This window comes from Mesoplodon mirus (assembly GCF_964341445.2).
Source record: "Mesoplodon mirus genome assembly, chromosome: X".
Lineage (NCBI taxonomy): Eukaryota > Metazoa > Chordata > Mammalia > Artiodactyla > Ziphiidae > Mesoplodon > Mesoplodon mirus.
In genome coordinates this window covers 47700777-47722369 of record NC_138981.1, presented here as the reverse complement: position 1 = coordinate 47722369, position 21593 = coordinate 47700777, and the positions used below count along the sequence as shown (strand labels likewise).

Sequence of the window (21593 nt, the reverse complement as noted above, 5' to 3'; positions counted from 1 at the left end):
AGAAGAGTTGGGGCACGGGGATCCAGGAGGCAGCTTGAGAGAATGCAGCCAAGCTGGGGTCTCTTCAGCTCAAGGCGTGTACTCACATCCTGCTCTTCACCTAACCTGGGCCCATCCCAGAAGCCCTTCTCCCTCCCCTCCTGGCTTCTCAAACAGATGCTCAAGAAACACTTGGGAGGTCTGGACATGGTGGGGACGGAGAAAAGACCGGGCTTGGGACCAGGGTTAGCCTGAAACAACATTGCACACATCATAGCAATTAAACATTCCTTGCTCCCTGGGAACCCAGCACCCCCTTCGGTCCCTCTTGTCAGCAGATCAATTTCTCCCTAAACACCCAGGCCTTGCTAAAGGTCTTGGAAGGAGAGGGTACGTGGGAGCAGAGGGGACAATAAGGACTCTGGAAGTCTATTTTACAGGACAAATTTCCCCCTTCTGGACAATGTCAGAGGAGAGACATTAAAGCAAGAAAGCCTGTCTCCTCAGCTGTGAGTAGAAAAACCTGCATTTTCAGTTTTTTTTTTCTGAATTGTCACTTCTGTGTGTGTGTGTGTGTGTGTGTGAGAGAGAGAGAGAGAGAGAGAGAGAGAGAGAGAGAGAGAGAGAGATTGTAGAAGTGGAGAAGGAGGTGGCGGAGACGGGCCCCACAGAACTAGAAATGCCTCTTTCCCAGTCCCTCACCCAGTCCCCAACCCTGGAGAGGTGCTGGCAAAGGTGCCTAGATTCCAGGTGGTTCGAGGGGCTGGGGCCAGAGCTCAGAAAGAAAGGCTCCTATTATGGAGCCCCACCTCTCCCCTTCTGTTGGCCCCATCATGGTGGCCCTGACTTTCTCCCTGCCTGTCTGCCTACCAGCCTGCTTCACATGACACAGTAGGGTTCTCTAGGAGCCGGGGCACCTCCTGTGCCCCAGCAGGGGGCGTGAGTCCTCAGGCACTTCTTGAGGTCCTTGTTGAGCAGGAAGCAGACGATCGGGTTGACGGCAGCCTGGGCGAAGCTCATCCAAACAGCGGTGGCCAGGTAACGGTGGGGCACGGCACAGGCTTTCACAAACACTCGCCAGTAGCAGGCCACAATGTAGGGTGACCAGAGTAGCAGGAAGAGCAGTGTGATCGCGTAGAACATACGGCCCAGCTGCTTTTCACCCTTGACCTCGTCCATGCCCAGCAGCCGCCGGCTGGCTGCATGCCCATTCTGCCGGATACCCAGCAGGGTTGGTGGCATGGGCCCACGGCCAAAGCCAGCGATCCAGTTGGCAGCAGCCTGGCCGGTGGCCCCAGGGCCATGGAATGTCCAGTTCTGGCTTATGGCTGGCACCATCTGCACGGGTTTCATCTTGCGGTGACGATACTCGAAGAGGAGCAGCTTGCCATAGACAGCATGTGTGGCTGCCATGAGCACAGCCAACATAAGCATGAAGCCCAGCGTGTCATTGGCCTTGAAGTAGCGATGCTCAAAGATGCACTGGTCCTCCTCACGGATGAACTTGTAGGTGCCCACGTCGAAGACAGGTGGGAAGGCCATGGCCACAGACAGGGTCCAGGCCATGCAGATGACAGCTGCGCATGTCCAGAGTGTCATGCGCTTGGCGTAGAAGCGGTGGTGGGCGATGGCCATGTAGCGTGTGACGCTGATGCAGAACAGCATGAAGGCCGCATGGAAGCAAAAGAGCACAGCCATAAAGGCCACAATCTTGCAGCTGAGCGCACTGAAGGTCCATGAGGAGCCGTGGCGCACAGAAGCCAGCACAAAGGGGAAGCAGACGGCAGAGCGTATGCCATCAGCCAGGCACAGGTCCAGCAGAAAGTAGTAAGGAGCCTTGTGCAGGGCACGCTCCTTGAGCACCAGCAGGGACAAGATGGCATTGCCTGCCAGGCTCACGCACATGATCAGTCCCAGCAGCACCAGCTTCACGTAAGCCGATGCTGATGGTGGAGACAGTGCGCCGCTCACCTCCTCGGGCTCTCCAGTGGTGTTGGCCATACTGAGGGGCAGGGGCTGCTCCCAACCCTATGGGGTCAGCCAGTCCGGTACTCGATGGGCCCCGGGGGACTCCATCAGTTTTCCTGCTGGGCTGCACCTGCAAATGAGGACACAGACACAGAGAGACAGAGATATGAGGGCAGGAAAGAGAGAGAGAGAAAACACACACACAGGGGCACAGAGACAGAGTGAGAAAAAACAGAACAGAGATAGAAAATGGACATAAATTGAGACAGAAATGGAGGGGATGAGAAAGAGTGAGAAGAGACAGGGAGAGAGACAGAACCAGAGAGACAGGAAGTGGGGGAAAGAAGGAGGGCGTAGGCAGGGAGGGAGAGAAACACAAGAAAAAGAGACAGTGAGAAACAGGTGGAAAGGAAAGGTGAGGAAGAAACAGAAAGGGCAGTGTTAGTATGTCTAGGTGGCCTCCCCACTTATTCCCCGGCTGGTGTCAGGCCCTGGCCCACTGCTGCTCCTCCTCCCTCCTTGCTGGGTGAGGAGGTGCTTCGTCTCTCTGGATGTCGTCGGTTACCCGTTTCCTCCATTGGTGGGTCTGTGGGATGGGGATGTTGGTGCGGCTCTTTTCTCCCTTTGCAAAGCCCAAAGTTTGTGTTCTTCAAACTTTTTAAACTGCCACCCATAGTAAGAAATACATTTTACATCACAGCCTGGTACACCTACAAGCATGTGTACATAGAGCTGAACCAAAAGTTTCACAAAACAGTACAGATCCTATGTATAATGTACCTAGTTTCTATTCTGTTTCACAGATGTTTTGGTTAATGCTGGTAGCCACTCATTAAATAGGTTTCTTTATTCATAACCAAGCATGTGCTTAGCATGCTCGTGGAACAATGGGAAGACCAGTGTGGTTGGAACAGGGTGGCAAGAGAGACAGTGGAAGGTGAATTCACAGAGGGGTCTGGGGCCAGATCGTGCAGGGCTGTGGGCCATGACAAGGACTTGGGTTTTTACTTTAAGTGAGGTGGAGAGTATATGTGAATATAAAGACGTAGGTATGCTTGTGTGTATTCATTTGTTGAAAAACTATTTATTGAGCATCTACTGCATGCCAGGCACTGGTGATACAGCTGTGAAATAAACCGACAAAGATCCCTGCCCTTGTGAAGCTGATATTCTAGATAATAAAGAAGATACATAGGTGAAGTATACTAGGTCAAATGATGATAGGTTCCTAAAAATAAAAATAAAGGAGGGAAGGGGGATAGGAAGTGCTAAGGGTGGGAGAAGTGCAGTTTTAGATGAGGTGGACAGGGAAGGCTTCACGGAGGAGGTGTCATCTGAGCAAAGACATGAAGGAGGTGAGAGAGTGAGCCATGTGGACATCTGCGGGAAGAGAAGTCCAGGCAGAGGGAACAGCCAGAGCAAAGGCCCTGAGGTGAGACTGCGTGTGGTGCATTTGAGGAAGAGCAAGGAAGAGGGTGGAACACAGTGAGGGAAGGGGAAAGTGGTAAGAGGTGAGGTCAGAAAGGTGGTGAGGCCAGATCACATAGGCCATGGTGAGGACTGTGACTTTTACTCTGAGTGAGATGGGGGCTGTGGGACGGTTTTGAACAGAGGCGAGATGTGACATGACTCAGTATTGAATGGGATCCTGCTTGCTGCGGTGAGGAGCACAGATCATGGGAGGCAAAGGTGGAAGTAGGGAGACTACTTAGGAGGCTCTTGCAGTAATCCGGGTGAGGAATAACAGCACCCCTGTGCCTCTTGACCTGCTTTGCTTCTCTTCCTAGAATTTCTCTCTTCTAATGTACTATATAATTTACTTTTTAAATAGTTGTTTTAATTAATTAATTAATTAATATTGATATATAGTTCGTGTACGGTATTATATAAGTTACAGATGGACAACACAGTGATTCACAACTTTAAAGGTTATACTCCATTTATAGTTATTATAAAATATTTACTTTAAAATTTTGGTTTATTGCCTGCCTCTCCCTATTAGAAGGAAAGCTCCACAAGGGTAGGGATTATCGACTCACACACTCTCCTCTAGAAGAGCAGTGCACAGCCCATGGTAGGCCCTCAGTCAAAAGCTGTCAAATCAATTGGCTGAGGGACTAGAGGGGCTGGTGGCTCAGGGAGGGCTGCCTGGAGGCGTCCAGGTGGGATTTGCTGAGAGAGCTGTCTGGGCAGTGAGTGAATGGGACAGCACAGGCGAAACTTGGGGGGGAAGCAGGAGAGCTCCTAGTGTGTGTGTGGGCTGGGTGTGGGGTGTGACAAGGTAGCAGGGCAGTTCCCTGAGGAGAGGCAGCAAGGCAGAAGCTGGAGAAGCTCAGAACTCCTGCTGGGACTGGGATGGGCTTGAAGTTGGGGGAGGTGGGGCTTGAGTGGATGTCTTTCTACCTCGTCCCTCCCAGGAAAACAGCTCCCCTCTGCACTGTTTCCCAGCTCAATCCAACCTGGCCTGCCACAGCCATCTGGGGCCAGACTTTGATGGCACCCCAAAGTCTCAGAGCTGGTGCCAGTGGGCCAAGAGAAGGTGCTAGGGCAGGGGCTTGAGAGAAGCGGAGTTGGTGGGCCCCTTCGGCCCCTCAAGGCCTCATAGCTCCCACACAACTGTGGACCAGCCGATAGCTGGGTGTGTGTAAATATGCACACACACACATACACACACATACACACATACTCCTTAGCCTTGAGGAGAGGCAGGGAGGAAGTGATAGAGACAGAGACTGAATGTAAGAGAGTCAGAGAGACACACGAGTGACAAAGAAGGAGAGAGGAGCAGAGAGAGAGAGAGAGAGAGAGAGAGAGAGAGATGGAGACATAGGAGGGAGGGAGGGAAGGGGTGGGAGAAATACACAGAGAAAGGAGAGAGCCTTACACAGAGAAGAGGAGATAGAAATAGAGACAGAAAGAGAAAGAAGAGATAAAGTGAGAAAAAAGAGAGAGAGAGACACACACACACACAGAAACAGAGAAAGTACAAGAGACAGACAAGGGAGAGAAATAGAGACAGAAAGGGGAAAAATAGAGAGACAGAGAGAAAAAATAGAGACAGAGGGAGAGAGGGAAGGACGGAGGGAGACAGATAGAAGGAGGGGGATAATGTCAGGAAATAAAGAGAGAAAGATATAGAGAAATAGACAGGGATGGGGAGTGAGAGACAGATAAAGAGGGGACGGAGACAGAGGCAAAGACAGAGACAGAGAGAGGCAAAAATAAAGATGGAGACAGACAGAGGGAGACACAGAGAGACACACTAAGACCGAGAAGGTGGATAATGTGTAGCCGAGTCCCAGTGGAAACAAAAACAAACACTAAAACAAAACAAACAAAACAAAAAACCATAAAACAATAGAAGCAAACAAACAAAACTCTGGTGTTGCCTGGAAAGCTGGGATGATTATATAAAAAGTGAGGAGAGTGTTCTTCTAAGCATAGACTGGCAGCCACAGCCTGAAACCATCCAAGACTAAGGATGCATGTGCATACACATAACATGTACACACCTGCTCATGCTCAGATGCCCTTAGAGATACACAGACACCTACACACACACTCACAAACACATAGGCTACTCCTATAGAGACCCATGGACAGCAACCAGGTCATTCACAGGGGCACTGGTATGCACACATGGCACTCATACACACACACACACACACACACACACACACACACGGTATATCGTGTATGCCACCTCATTCACACAGGCACAGTGTACCCTGCTTAAACACCAGTGCTTTGTCCTCAACAAGACATTACTGCCCCCTAGGGGACATTTTGGAAATTTATAGGAGCATTTTTGGTTGCCACAGTGCTGGGTGTGTCCTTCTAACATTTGGGGTCCTGGGCGAGGACGCTGGCCATCCAGTGACCTGTGGGGCAGTCCCACACAGCCAACATATGTCCCCCATCCCATAGGATTTTGGACTTGGAATGAACTGAACCTAGAATCTAACTCTATTTCACAGTTAAACACAGTTGTTCCTTTGATTTAATATACCCTGAATTATCCAGGAATGTGGCTGCCATGTAAGTCTAGAGACTGTACTTTGTTTTGTGGAGCACTTTCCTTGAGTTGTTCAGTATTTCGGAAACTCTCACCCCTAGGCCTTTGCCTGTCATTGGCCTGCACTTCGTACAAGGGGCAGCTTCTGATTTTTCCCCTTCTCCTAAATCCACGTTGACTCATTATAAGATGTTACAAGCTTCTAATTCACTGAATCTCCCGGAGAGTGTCATGCCCAAGCATTTCCATATTGAAATGCAAATTATTTTCTTATAAGTCACTTTTATTTCTTATTTATTTATATTAGAGTTAATATAATGTGGCTATTGTATAAAATACTATATGAATTTTCTTTTGAAATTATATATGCAGAGAGACTGTATTATCTAAGAACTTCATGTCCAGATAGTAAAGGGGTGTTACAAAATATGTTACATAAAAGAGGGTGTTGGGTATGAGAGGGCTGAGAATTGCTCATATGCACAGACACACTCAGACACACATACACGTGCAGTGGCCCACAAACCCACAATTATAACTCCAACATACACACAAACTTTCAAATTGTGACAGATACACACAAACAAACCTACTCATTGTCACTCACCCGTAGACTCATATATACCCTTTGTCTCAGTGTACCTGATCATTCAAATCCTCTCACGTATTTAAACTTTTGCAACACAGGCGCAAGAAAACAGTGGCATACCTATATCATCACATATACAAACATGGTTACACACGTTAACACTCAGTCACTTACATACGCCAGCATGCTCACATGCACTTGAACCCTGCCACACATATGTATATACAGACTGCCCCTCAGATACCCACAGAAAAAACAGACAAGTAAAAAACTGTATGTACACACATGTACATACTCTAACACATTCTAACATACAGAGACCAACTGATCCAAAACCTCTCACATAGATTAGGCACACTCAACAATACAGATGTGTACACCCTAGCACAGGTATACACAGATGCCCATTCATGTACACGCTCACTCATGCAGAGAAGTAGACCAGCTCCAACACAGACACAGACACACACACAGACACACACACACACACACCCCTTAACAATATGCAAGCACAAGCAAACACAAAGAAAAAAGCCAGATATAGTGTATACAGATACACTCTCACACACAGATGTCTATACACACACAAACTTGCTCACAAACCAGATACCTACTTGACATATACAGCCTGCAACAGGTATACACCCAGAGACAAACCCGTGCAAGTGCACAGAGCAGCCAACTCCAGAACGCACAGGTGGAAACATTAGCAGAGCTGTCTGGGGCTGGAGCAAGAGGGGGCTTGAGGGGACCATGTGAGAAGGGAGGTTGTAAATGTCTGAACTGCTTCCTGTCGAAACATCCCAGATAGTCAGATTATTACTTTGGTTGCCACTGGTTGTTCATCATCAGTGAGGTTTTTTGGCTTTGCCCATACATGTACAATGTTTGTTTTTCTTTTAATTTGATCTCATTCTTATTTTTCCACAATTTTTTCTACGAAAATAGAAGGGCTGTATGATTGTAGCTGTTATTACTATTATATAGAATTAGGTGTTCCTAAAGAGAATATAACAATTTTGTTAATTTCCTTGATTGTTGCTTCTTTACTAAAAAAAAGTTTTCTTCTAGAACATTTCAAACAAAAATGTAGAAAGAATCCTGTAATGAACCTCAGGGAATCCATCACCCAGACTCACTACTCATAGGGTCTTGTTTCACCTATAACCTCACCCACTTCCCCCACTTCCAGAGTATTCTGAAGCATATCTATTATGCCATTTCATCCATAAGAATTTCAGTAAGTATTTCTAACAGATAAGAACTCTTGGGCTTCCCTGGTGGCGCAGTGGTTAAGAATCCACCTGCCAATGCAGGGGACACGGATTCGATCCCTGGTCCGGGAAGATCCCACATGCCGCAGAGCAGCTAAGCCCGTGCACCACAACTACTGAGCCTGCACTCTAGAGCCCGCGAGCCACAACTACTGAGCCCGCGCACCACAACAACTAAAGCCCGCGTGCCTAGAGCCCATGCTCCGTAACAAGAGAAGCCACGACAGTAAGCCCACGCACCAAAACAAAGAGTAGCCCCCGCGCACCGCAACGAAGAGTAGCCCCCGCTCACCACAACTAGAGAAAGCTCACGCGCAGCAACAAAGACCCAACGCAGCCAAAAATAAATAAATCAAATAAATAATTTTTTAATTAAAAAAAAAGATAAGAACTCTTTTTAAAACATTACAACATTTTTATTATTTCTTTGTTTATTTATTGATTTACTTGCTACTGGCTTTTAATATTTAAAATTTGGCAAATCTGATTCTTGGTGGGATTTCATAATTAATTTCATAATTAATTATTATCTTTTGTTCTTAGGTAAAACATTTGTCAGTAAATGAGTGCAGCCTGACTATAGTTGAATTGAATTGATTCATTAAAGGGAACTCTAGGCCTTTCTGGGTTTATCTCAGAGTGCTGCTTAAAAATGCAGAAGACCTAAAACTTGATTTTTGGAAAAAGTCAGTTTTCAGAAGTCACAAAGGGTCACACAAAGGGTCAGTCTGCTGACCCCTTCAATACTTTATATTCACGTAGATTTAATTTTAAGATATTTCTTTCCCCATCAAATTGGACTTTTTGATTAAAGCTGGAAAATCAAGAGACTCATAAGACAAACACAGTAATCTCCCCTCCAAAATAATCCAGGATGTTCCTAATTTAAGCAATTTAATGAGGATTGTCTCAAATTTGAGCTCCGCTGCCCAGTTAGCCCTCTTTTCCTCAGCCTAAATGTCCAATTTGTGTGGAAAAGTTATCAACAGAAATCTTCGCAGTAGGCTATGTTGGTCAACTGACCACAAAACACTCTATCACACAGAGAACGATTTGGACTTTTTGAAGCATCTGGAAGAGGAAATTAAGAAACTGGGCTCTTTTTTGAGATGAGTTAGAACATTCTTAGATGGAGTTCAACCAGCTAGTAACAGGGTTATACAATTAACAAGTAGAGCTAAGATGCCAGCCCAGTAGAATCTCATATGTTAGCAGTCTGCTGGGAAATTGTCCACACTATATTTGAGACCAACAAGGTAGAAGAAATAGGACAGGGGCCACTTTTAATTATTTCTGTTAGGAGATACACTGGTGACAGGTCAAAGGACATCGAGATAACACTAACCCAGAAGATTGCTGAATCAAAGGGGTTTTCATTTTATACTGATGTTTCTCAGGATGTTGATTAACTGTGCTTGGTTTATAGTACTAGTCAGAAAGCCTGAAGAGAAATGCCAGAAGCACCAAAATAAATTAAGGTTGAAATATTTAAAGTGATACATAAATATTTTGAAATACTGTGGAAACTCTGCATAAATCTGTGGACTAATGCTGCTGTTGTGATGGCAGGAAGTTTACAGCTGGAATTTGTTCTGAAAATGCTGAGAGTCATCCACGGAGGAGCCTTATCCTATAAAAGTTTGCCGGAAGGTCTAACTTCCACAGCAAATGATGCCAGGTGAATTTAATTAGATCCAAGGCACTACCCACCCACTCGTCAGCTTTCTGTGAAGCACTGGAATCAGTACACCCTTCTTATTGTTTTAAGCCTAAGTGTGTAAAGATTTTATAATGGATTTATGAGCTAAAAGAAAAATTTCAGCATTTCTCTGTGAATGATTCTCACTTTGCAGATTTGATGCTTACTGGCTTCAACACATGGCTCTTTGAGCACATGAATAAAATTACATCAAAAATTTTCTACACTCAAAGATACATGAAAGTGTACCGACAAGATTTATGGATTTGAAGCCAAACTTCAACTTAGAAGAAATCAGGTCAAGTATGGTTCCTTGGGTGATGTTTAGTTATAAGTTAAATACTAAAGAAGACTTACTAGGATGAATAGAACAAGGTCTACTTAGGGGAAAACTTCATCATTATTTTTAAATACTCAAAATGAAAATTTTCTGTTGGACCCAAAATTCATGAGCATTTGTTACAAGAAATTTCAACATCACATTTGACTGAAAGAAAAGAAAGAGGTGTTAGATTTAAAGAAGGATCTCACCTTTGAAGTACAAAATTCAAAGACTAAGAATTATAGATTATTGATGAGAAAAGTTTTAATTAAATTAAAAAATACCCTTTGACCATTTGCTGCCACTTAGGCAAACGGTTTCCTGTTGATGGTGACTACCAAGAGACAGAAGAGATTATGTAGCTATTCTGAGCATAAAACCTGGTCTCTGCCTGGGCATAGCAAGAACAAGTGAGTTATAAAAGGGAGGTGAAAAAGGGAGGCACGAACAAGCAGTTGTTCCATTTGTTAAGAAAGGTTGGTATGATGTGAAAGCACCAGCCATATTCAACACAAGAAACTGCACCTGATGCTTCAGAGAAACCAAAATGGTACCTGATGACCCCAAAGCTCATGCTTTTGAGGTGAGTTTTGCTGACCTGCACAACCATGCTGCTACATTTCATACATTCAAGCTAATTAAGAGGACATTAGGGCAAACTATGCCTAAACAACCTCCATGGAATGGGTCTTACCTTCAACAACATGCCTTCCAAGATCAAGAAGAGGCAGGCCACAATGGAAGTTTATATCCGTGTCAAAAGTACCAATGGCTATTTGCTTCATTTGTTTTGTTTGGGTTTTTACCAAGAAACACAACAACTTGGCATAAGGGATCTATGCTCAGCACCAAGTGATTTACCAAATCATGATGAAAATGACCATAAAATAAATCAAGACAGTCATGACCAAAGATGCAGAAGTGGGCACGAATGTTGACCACTACACATTTGCATGAGTGAATTAAAAAGTTATGTTTACAGAAGTGAGCTCAAGTGTACTATGAAAAAATTTGGAACAGATTTCATTTGAAAGTTGCATACAAATTCAATATTAAATAACTCTCCTAAAACTTGGCATTTTAATTTTTCTTACCACAATTTTCATAATATAAAGAAAATGTAAGGAATTTCTTTTCACCAAACCCCAGTACCCCTATATCCTCTTAAGTTTACTACAGTGTGCCATACAAATATTTCACCTTCTCTGTGTGCCTGACACATTCACAGCTAGTCGTATTGTGTGGACACTTGCACACATGAACAGATACACAGCACACAGGCATAGGTGTACATGGAGATTCAAATTTACACACACATTCAGACTTACCCCCGCTGATAGGTGCAGTCAGATGCTCACACACACACCTCCTCTTCTACACAGAAAGAGGCATGTGTGTAGGTGCCCACTTACCAGCAAATCAATGCAAAGATTTCTATAACACACACACACACATATATAACCACCCTTCTATAGAAATACAGGCCTAGGCACCGATACATTTGCCATTCACATGGGCACGTGCACACACATACACCTACAGACCAAATCGTATGGACCTATATGCTTTCAGACACAGTCATGTATGCACAGATGTAAGAACTTGACATTCAGTCGCAGGGCAACTGCTGCTCACATCCTACAGATCCGGGCCCTTCCCCACCCCAGGTTCTTACACTAAGAGATTAAAACCTACCATCTTATACGAACTCTGCCCTGGCACACATACATATACACACAGTACAGACTTGCTCGCCCATACAAACACATGGCTCAGGCTCACTGCTACACACAGAGGCAGGCAGGCAGGTGAAGCAATGCAGGCTCACACATACACACCCACAAAGCCACTGCTGCTTATAAACACAGACAGACACACTCATTCACACCTACACATACATTCACATGACACAGATACACACATCCTAGTACATGGCCATATAGGCATAAATCTTCCACACACACACACACATCCACCTACATCATCACATATAAACCTGAATACCAACCTTCTTACATTTACAGACACTCACAACATGCACACATTTACATCCTGACCACTATAAACCCATTTACATATTCAGATAAAATCGCACTGCGCACTACCACAGATACAGGTATATGCACTCATACACTCAGGTGTGTGTATGCTGGGAAGCATACACACAGGGCCAAACCTCTTCCATCAACCTCCTAGACCCACACTTCCATCCTCATACACCCATGGTTTTATATACACACTGGGACACATATAAGTACAAACCCACTTTTATGTATAAACACACCCTCACATACACCCACGATCTGCTCATTCTCTCACACATACATGTGGATACTGATAATGTGGCAAATACACACATAGAAACTACCCCATTCACACTTGCAGATAGACACATACTGTCACCTACACATAGGCGCATGTGACAATTATAGTACTGGATAACACCTTACGTGGCACAGAGGACTCATTATGTACCAGGCACAGTCCAAAGCACTTTTTGAATATTAACTCATCCAATTCTCACTCTATGAGATAGGTAGTATTATTACCCCTACTTTACAAATAAGAAACTAGGGCTTAATTGAGGTTAGGTGACTTGTCCAAAGCCACACAGCTAATAAAGGCAGAATTAGGATGTAAACCCAGAGCCTGGCTCAAGACCTTACAGATCCAACTTATTCACATGTAGAAACACGCTCACCTCATACACATATACAGATACACACTACTTTAGCACAAGCACATGCACACACAAGCCATGAACTGACAGGCTCAGGTACAAACAGTTACACACATACACATACACAAATATGGACATGCTCACATTTACAGACACTCCAGCAGAGGTATATCTTGCCCCAGGAAAGATATACACATTCATACACACGCCCACAATCATGCACCCCACCAAAACACACCCACACTACTAAACACAAAAAACACCCACATATACCACCTACACACCATCTAAATAAATCCACACTCACATACAGATGCACCCACATTCTCAGATACTCTCCCCAACCAGATATACCCAAACACTCTCACACACACTACCCACCTATATTCACATGCACACACATCACCCAGATATACCCTATCTCCTCCCATACACCATCCAGAGAGAACCGCACACATCCTACTTAGATATACCCACTCCCACATGCCATAGCCCAGGTGGGTACACATTCTCTTTCTCACACACACTATTCAGATGCACCCACTCTCACACACACACCCAATACTGATACACACTCTCTCACACACATCCCATCTAGACACACCCATCCTCATACACACATACCTCAAATATACCTACACTACACACATACCTCAAATACACCTACACTCACAGGCACTCCACCCAGATACAGCCACACTTTAAGCAAACTTCCAACTCAGTACACCCACACTCTCACATACAACATTCAGATACACCCAAACTCACACACACTCCCAACCCAGAGCCCTCATACCCAACCCAGGCAAACCTACAGTCTTTTTCACATGTGGTATCAAGATACGCCTACAATGACACACACACCATTCAAACACACTACACTTACACCCCACCCAGATACTCACACTCACCCAATTCAAATACATCCACACGCACAGATACCCACATACACATAATCCAGAGACACCCACTCACAAACAAATCCTATCCATATATGCCCACACTTCTCATGTTCTTTCTTTGTCTCTCTGTCTCTGCCTCTCTCACACATACACACACAAACAGAGCCCACTCAAACAGCCCCAGCCAGATACATCCACACTCTCATACATACACACAACATCCAGATTCATCCCATGTGGACCACTGAGATACATTCACACCCATATGCATCATCTGGATACACTCCACTACCATCTAGATACACTTGCAAATTCACACACACACATCCCATCCAGCTAATCCAACTGTCATATATGCCATCCAGGTGCACTTCCCCAGACACTCCACTGCCCAAATACATCCAATGTTCTCATCCTCTCCACACCACCCAGATGCCCCCACATTCCAAATTCACACTTCCCACCCCGTAATGTCCCCCAAACTCTCTTTCTCACACCTCATCCAGTTATACACACACTCACACACATACCCAAGTACAAATATACCCAGATATCCAACCAAAGCTCTAACAACACACCATCCAGATATACCTTCATACATACTCCACCACCTAAATACACCTGTGCTCTCACCCACCCACCATCCAGATGCACTCACATTCAAACACACTCCACCCAAAATACACCCACACACTGTCTCACAAACAGCCCAGATGTACCACACTCTCTCACACATCATCCAGATACACCCAGCCACACACCAAAACACTCACATTCACTCCCTGACCCAATCAAACCCAAACACTTCTACCTCATCCAGATACACCTACACACTTCTCCCACTGGATACATTCATGCTCTCACACTCCCACCACACTCAGAAACACCTAGGCACTCTCTTATACCTACACACAATCCAGCTCCCCCCTCTCTCTTAATCACTATCATCCAGAATACCCACACTCCACACACACCATGCAGGTATATCCATGGTCTCTCACACACCATACACACCTCACTCACATATACCCCCCACAGCATCTACAGATACTCCCAATTATATACACACTCACATACACCCCACCCTCACCCAGATGTGCCCCAATTCTCTCTCTTACACACACACACACACACACACACACCATCTAGATAAACTCCATCACACACTTACATTGCCTAGATACACTTGTGCTCTCACCCACCTACACACCATCCAGATATACCCACACTTGAGTGCCCCCACCCCAATACACCATACTCCTTCATACACTCACTCTACCCAGAAATACCCACACTCCCTCTTACACACGTAACATAGATAGGTCCACGCTGTAAAATATACATCATCTTGATAACCCCCCACTCTCTCTTGCGCCATCCAGATACACGCATACCTACATACCCCTCAAATATATATATCCTCACACATATTCCCACACAGCCATACCCAAAGTGTTACTTATACCATCCTCCACCGAAATAGGCCAATGGTCTCATAGTGTCTCACAAATGCACCATTCACACACACCCACATCCACACTCATCCCTCTCAAATACACCCAAATGTCTCACACTCAAACCCTACCCAGAAATGCCCAGGCACTCTCTTACATACACACAACCCAGAACCCTTCTCTCTCTCTCTCTCTCTCTCTCTCTCTCATCAAATATAGCACCCACTCCACACACACACCCCACTCTACCTGGATATACCTTCACTTTTCACTTATACATACACATTTAGATCTAGATTTCTCCCTGGATAGCACAACTTGGGTGCTGTATGGGAAAACCATTTGCCAACCCTTGATACCATACAATGCCATTTTGTCCTGGGCCTTTGATGGTGGGGGGAGGATGGGAAATGAGGTCTTTGTGTTTCAAGAAATCCTTTTCTAAAGAGGTCACAGGCCCCCTTCCCTAGTAGGATATCAGTCATTTTTGGTTCTTACTTCTTGAGTGTGAATGATGACAGGAATTCTACTGAGACCCTCACAGAAGCCCAGCACATGGTCAAGGCCAGAGAAACCCCAGAAGGGGGTCATGGATTGCTCAAGTGTTTTGGCTTCCATCTTCTCGGATGTCTACACTATTAGAGCCAGGCATAGTCTAGCAGGGTACCTGACTTTCAGACAGGCACATAAATACACGCTGGGGTACACACAGCATCACGCAGACTCATAAGTACCCTCCCTTATCACCCTCTCAATGATAAGGCCTATCTGCACAAGCCCAAGGCCAAATCTTTCTCCCTCTCTCACATACATACCATGAGACAGGCACATGCACAAATACCTACACTCATCCCTACAATAGGCACACCCACAGCAGTGCACACTCACACTGCACTTGGTCCCACATATGCACATCCATTTATTCTCAAACACAGCCATATATGCATAGCATACACTCACATGACATAATGCCCACGAAGCACATACTTTCACTCACAAACACAGGTGTACACACAGGCATATTTACATATGTCCACAGACAGGCAGACTCTGTATCACACCCAGTGAGACAATGAACAAACATGACACACAGAGGTGAGCTCCCAAATGTATACACATACAGCCCCAGACATGACCACATAAGCATATTCACACATACTCACACCAGGATGTACTCACACACACGAACACCCAGATGTGCACATACTTGTCACTTAGATGGTGTACTCATACATGGACATTCTAACACACATAGACTTATACACACAACTGGGCATGTACACCTATAAGCGTATTCACATGAACTTAGGTTTGTACATCATTCATTTCTGCATGCACAGAATCAGACATGGAGACACAAATGTACTTACAAAACACACTCACACAATTACGCACACCATTTATGTTGACACACGTTCATACACCCATATAAGAAAATATGCAAACAAAAGAAGACTCATGCACACATGGAAGAATAGTCACATATTCTCACACACTTGTACATCTGCACAAGAAGAATTGCTAACACTCATTACAGACACACACATGTAAAGACAGCCTCACACACACACACACACACTCAAATGCACTATAGGCCAAGAGTGGTGTGTATGTACACTCACTTACACTGTTCTACAACATGTGCTCCAGAACAAACAATGGTAGATAAACACAAATACACATATGCAAATAATTAGAACTATACAAACTGGTGCAGTTCAGACACCACCTGTACATTCAGACAGACACACACCCAGGCATATTTACACACACATACACTTAGATGTGTGTGAATACACAGGCAAATATACAGACATGTTCACTCAAGTGCACACACAGCTAGATGTTCACACGTACTAGCATATACACACACATTCACTCAGTCACTCACAGGCATTTCCACACACACATTCACACTCACTCAGAAATTCAAACAAAATACATAATGAGACAGGTGCATCCAAGTATTATGAGTTGTAGTTACTCATGCACACACCACACTGAGTGTGAGTGCACACTCACGCTAAGAGATGCACTCACACCACGCTCAGAGATGTACGCTCAGAGGTACAACAGTGTACCCAGAAACACAACTAGACATATACATGAATGCGGCCATTTACCTATGCACACAGCCTTTTGTGCATATATTTAAAGGTGTACAGCCCCCCAGCCATACCCATATATACAATCAAATGTGCACACATAGGCAAACCCACAAGGCATACTTTCATGCACAAAACATGTGCATTCACACACTCTCCCCTACCCACACAATTAGTTCTCCTTATACTAGTGTGACCACCTACACTAACATTTCCCTAATCAGATGTAGACCCATGGGTCTGTCTACAGACGATATGTATTCAAACATGCACACACAGACGGAGACATAATTCAAAATGCTGGAGAATCCACAAAGACATTCACACACAGGCCTACTCATACATATACATGACAGGCACACCCACGCAGAAGCATGTGTACCCACACTTACTCTCCCATACATGCATGGACACACACACATACACATGCCCTTACACTTACAAACACACCATTTAGATGCACTTGTATTCATATGCACACAGGGGCATACACAAATATACACAATCAGATATATCTGGGCAATCACCTAATAGGACATGTACACCCAGGCATTCTGAAACCCTCACACTCATACACATACAATCAGACATGTACACTCAAAGACAAATGTATACCTCATACATATATTTAGCCAGACATTCAACAGGCCTATTGGCTCAGAGAAACACACCCTCACTCAGGCTCAGGATCCAACATGCCCATTTGCTCACCCAGACAGACATGCAAAGTCATACCCACTCCCTTGTACACACACCATCCTACCCAGACACCCACACACTTTCACACCATCATGTGACCTGCTAACACACACAGACTCATACACATTCATAGTGCCCATGAACAGACAGACACACACAGCCATATGTTTTCAGTTGCACATATACACCCACGCTCAGGCCTAGATGCCTCTAGACCACAGGCGGGGTTCTCTCCCTTCTGCACCTAATGCTTCTTCAGAAAAGTCTACTCTATAAGCCTACTCTATATATCCCACCCCTCCCTGCCCCCACAGAGGAGGTCTTCTGGGCCTCAGTGTTTCCCCTCTTCCTAATGCTCCCCTGGCCTTGAGGACTCTCCTCCAGCCACTGACCCCTCACTCAGTGTTCCACCACATCTCCACACCCAGAAACCAGCCAGCAGACCCAACTGTCCCTCCAGCCCAGGCTCTATGTTAGTAACTCCCTGGGACCCGTCCCCCACAGCTCTGGCTGCTGCATGGGCCACACCCGAAGCCCTGTGATCTCAGAAGCTTCAGCCCTGTCCCCACGCCCTGCCAACCACTGACCACAGGCCAAACTCTTGCCAAGTCTCCCCTCAACAGGGAGATGCATACATCACCAGAGTCAGCAATGCTGCAGGCTGCAAGCCAGGCCTCTGCTAGCTCACGGGGGCTAGAGCCTCTGTGTGTGTGTGTGTGCACAGACAGGGGAAAGTGCAGGAAAGGAGCCTGGAGGAGGGTGGGGGCAGGAGGCTCTGCCCACAACCACCACTTATTCCTCCTTACAAATGAGGAGTAACACAGAGCTGCTCCTGCCTCCCCCTCCCCTCCCCTCCCCCATTTACCTACCTGCTGCCCTCCCCAGATCTCAGCCAAGACCCTGGAGAAGAGGGGCCAGTCCTTCCCCCAAACAATTAACGACAATATTAATCATGAACAATCAGCAACAATATTGACCATGAGCTTTGCTGACATTGCTTCAGGGCCACTTCTATACACATCCTTTACTTACACGCACCAACTCATTTAGTCACTACACACAGCCATGAAGGAAGGGTTACCAGCCTCTTTGACAGATGAGAAAACCAAGGTTCAATAAGTAGCACACTTTCACTAAAGTTGCAGAGCCAGTAGTTGAGGGAGGTGTCCCTGGAGAATCCATATACCTATACCAGGTTCTCCCTATACCAGGCTTTCCTGCTTCTTCAGACAGAGGGACCACAAGGCCATAATATCTGGGGAATCCCAGACACAACATGGGAGTCCGAAACAGACTGAGAGCCTTGGATGAAGGCTGGGGCCCACACTGTGGGGACAACGATGTTGTGTCTGGCGCCTGCAGGGTGTTGTGTGGCATGGTCCTTGCCTCCACCAAGGCATCAAGCAGACTAGGGCCTGGAAGTGCTCCCCACCCCCACCTCACCTTCCTTTTCACCCTACAGTGGCTTCCTCCCCCTAGCTGGAAATCACAGCAGCATCTTCCCTGGTGAGTGAGCAAAAGCCTGTGCTCCTTGTGGGGAGAGACAGGGGAAGGAAGGAAGGAAACAAGGAAACAAGGAGTGGGGGGTGGTCTGGGCTGGGAGCAGCTTCTCTGTCACGTCTACTCACCTGCCAGCTCACACACTCAGGCAGACACACACACACCCTGCATGCTGGCCAAGGAAGCTGGCGGAGAGTGGAGGAGGAGAGAGAGGGAGAGGAGGCAGCTGCAGGAGGCTGAGCCTGCCCAGGGTGCAGGCATCGTGAGGGGAGCACAGCCGGGCTCCAGGCATGCCTTCCACAGACAGCACACAAGGAAATATTAACACAGCCTCGTGTTCAAATGCGACCATAATGATAAAAACAGACCTTGTACGGGGAAACAGGTGGTGGTTCCCTTCCTCACGGGACATTTGGGATTGAGGAAGATGGGGATGGCTAGAGGACTCTCCAGGCTTGAGTGCCCAAGTAGCCCTGGTGATGGAGCAGAAAGAGAGAGAGACTAACAGAATCAGAGAGAGACAGAGAGCATGGCAGTGATGGAGACTCTGGAATATGTGTGGGGAGACAGAAGTCCCAGCCCCCCATCCTCGGTGGAGGGATGCTGACTACTTACCTAGGCTCTCTCAGCAGGGCTGTCTTGGAATCGAGGGAGGGGGCTCAAGCTGTCTCACTCAGGATAAATCACAGCCCGGGCCACATTGTGGGACCCTCCGTGAGCTGGCAGCCAGTGACATTCCTGCTTCTGTTGCCGTGGATACAGCCGGGCTGGTCTAAATCGCAGACATCAGGGGAAGCAGGCACTGGAGGAGTGCACTGGGCAGGGCTGGGGGTGTTGGGGAACACCAGGTGGGCAGCACACAGCCTTGGGGTGCCCAGCTAGCTGGCAGGTGGGGGTCCAGGCAGGTGCTTCCCCAACTACACACTCCCACCCCCATCTTCACGCCACCGCCAAGCTGGGAGGGGGGCCAGCACTGGCCCCTGCTACCCGTCTGCCCACCTGGCTGCCGGTCCCCCCTTCCCCCTCCCTGTCTGCCCGCTGGCCGCCGCCTTTTGTCCTCAGAAGACACGGTCCCCGCGGGGCCTCTGCCAAGCCTCCAGCAGATGCTCAGGGTCTGGGGCTCCTCCCTGGGAGCACTCGGGCCATGGCCTGGGAGAGCCCCAGGTTGTGGGAGCTCTCATCCAGGCTCACCTCGCTCCCCAGGCCTGTCGGGGATGGGGAAGAGGTGCAGGTCCACAGCCAGAGGCAGCAGCAGAGGTGGAGTTGGGGAGGGGATGGACGCCAGAAAGAGGGGGTGGGGTGGAGAGAGAGGCTGGCCTGATAGCTGTGTCCCGGGTTTTAGATCCGGGTTGAGGAGGGTGGCTCAGAGCATCCGAGGGGGGGTCCTGATGCAAAACGGGGGCACCGTGGGCCTGCCGGAGGGACCCTCCAGGCCTGGGAAGCGCCCCAGGTTACACAAATTTAGGTCCCAAGATGCTGGGGACACCCAGCCTGGGTAAGGCATCGGCGGGGAGCCCAGGGCACTAAGCCGGACCCCATCTGGGCTGTCCGTCCCCCCTCTCCTCGATTTGCACGGTCCCTGCCTCAGGGGCGGGCGGAGGAGGGAGGGAGGCAGGGAGGGAGAGGGAGGGAAGGAGGGAGGCTGAGCAGGCAGGGAGACTCCCAGCCGCCAGCCTGGTCCTCCCTGGGGCGGAGCGGGGCGGGGCGGGGCGGGGCGGGGCGGGGAAGGGGGGCTGGTGAGGCCGGGGAGGACCCAGCTGGCCGGCTGGGTGGGGATGCTGGCGTGGCGGCTGTGCTGCCAGGACAATAGCTGCCGGGGGAATTCAGACTCCGGCCTTTCTGAGATGCTGGAGAGAGGCATGCGTGGAGGTGGGGAGAAGTGCATGGGCTACAAGTGCAGAGGAGGCAGGGGTGGGGGGATCTGCGGTTGGGGTCAGAGCAGAAAGGTCCTGTGGAAGTTTCTCAAAAGCTTTCGCTTGGGAGGGATCCTTAAAGCTCTGAGAGGTAGGATAGACAACCTTATTTAGAATGGGTTCTATGGGCATTTTCCCAGCAAGGCCTGTAGGTGGGAGGGGGTGGGGGTGGGGGCGGGGGCGTGGTAGGGAGTTCTGCCCATCCCTGAGCAGCTCTTCTCAGGACGTCATCTCCCGTGCCACCCCTACTTTCTCTGGGCCAGTAGACAGATACGCACCCATAGTTATGGCCACGTTCCAGGACAGCAGAATGGGCCAGGGGAGGAGGGAGCCTTGTAGGCAGAGGTTCGAAGGCAAGGAAGAAATACTTCTGTCCTGAATAGATTAAATTGGGACCAAATGATGCCATAGCGGTTCCCCTAATTTATAGCATTTAAGAATTCCATTTCTCTTGATATAAGCAATTTTCTTCTATTTTCTTTCTTCCCTCATTC

At 47.3% G+C, this 21593-nt stretch overlaps 1 protein-coding gene across 1 annotated transcript; it reads right to left on the bottom strand.

Moving 5' to 3' along the window:
• Positions 1-536: 536 nt before the first annotated feature.
• Positions 537-20730, bottom strand: GPR173 (G protein-coupled receptor 173). Its single transcript, XM_082610776.1, has 2 exons — positions 19802-20730; positions 537-2077 (listed from the first exon to the last, which is right to left on the bottom strand). The coding sequence occupies exon 2, from the start codon at positions 1978-1980 to the stop codon at positions 859-861; it is 1122 nt and encodes a 373-aa protein (XP_082466902.1). The 5' UTR covers positions 1981-2077; positions 19802-20730; the 3' UTR covers positions 537-858.
• Between the last annotated feature and the right edge of the window lie 863 nt (positions 20731-21593).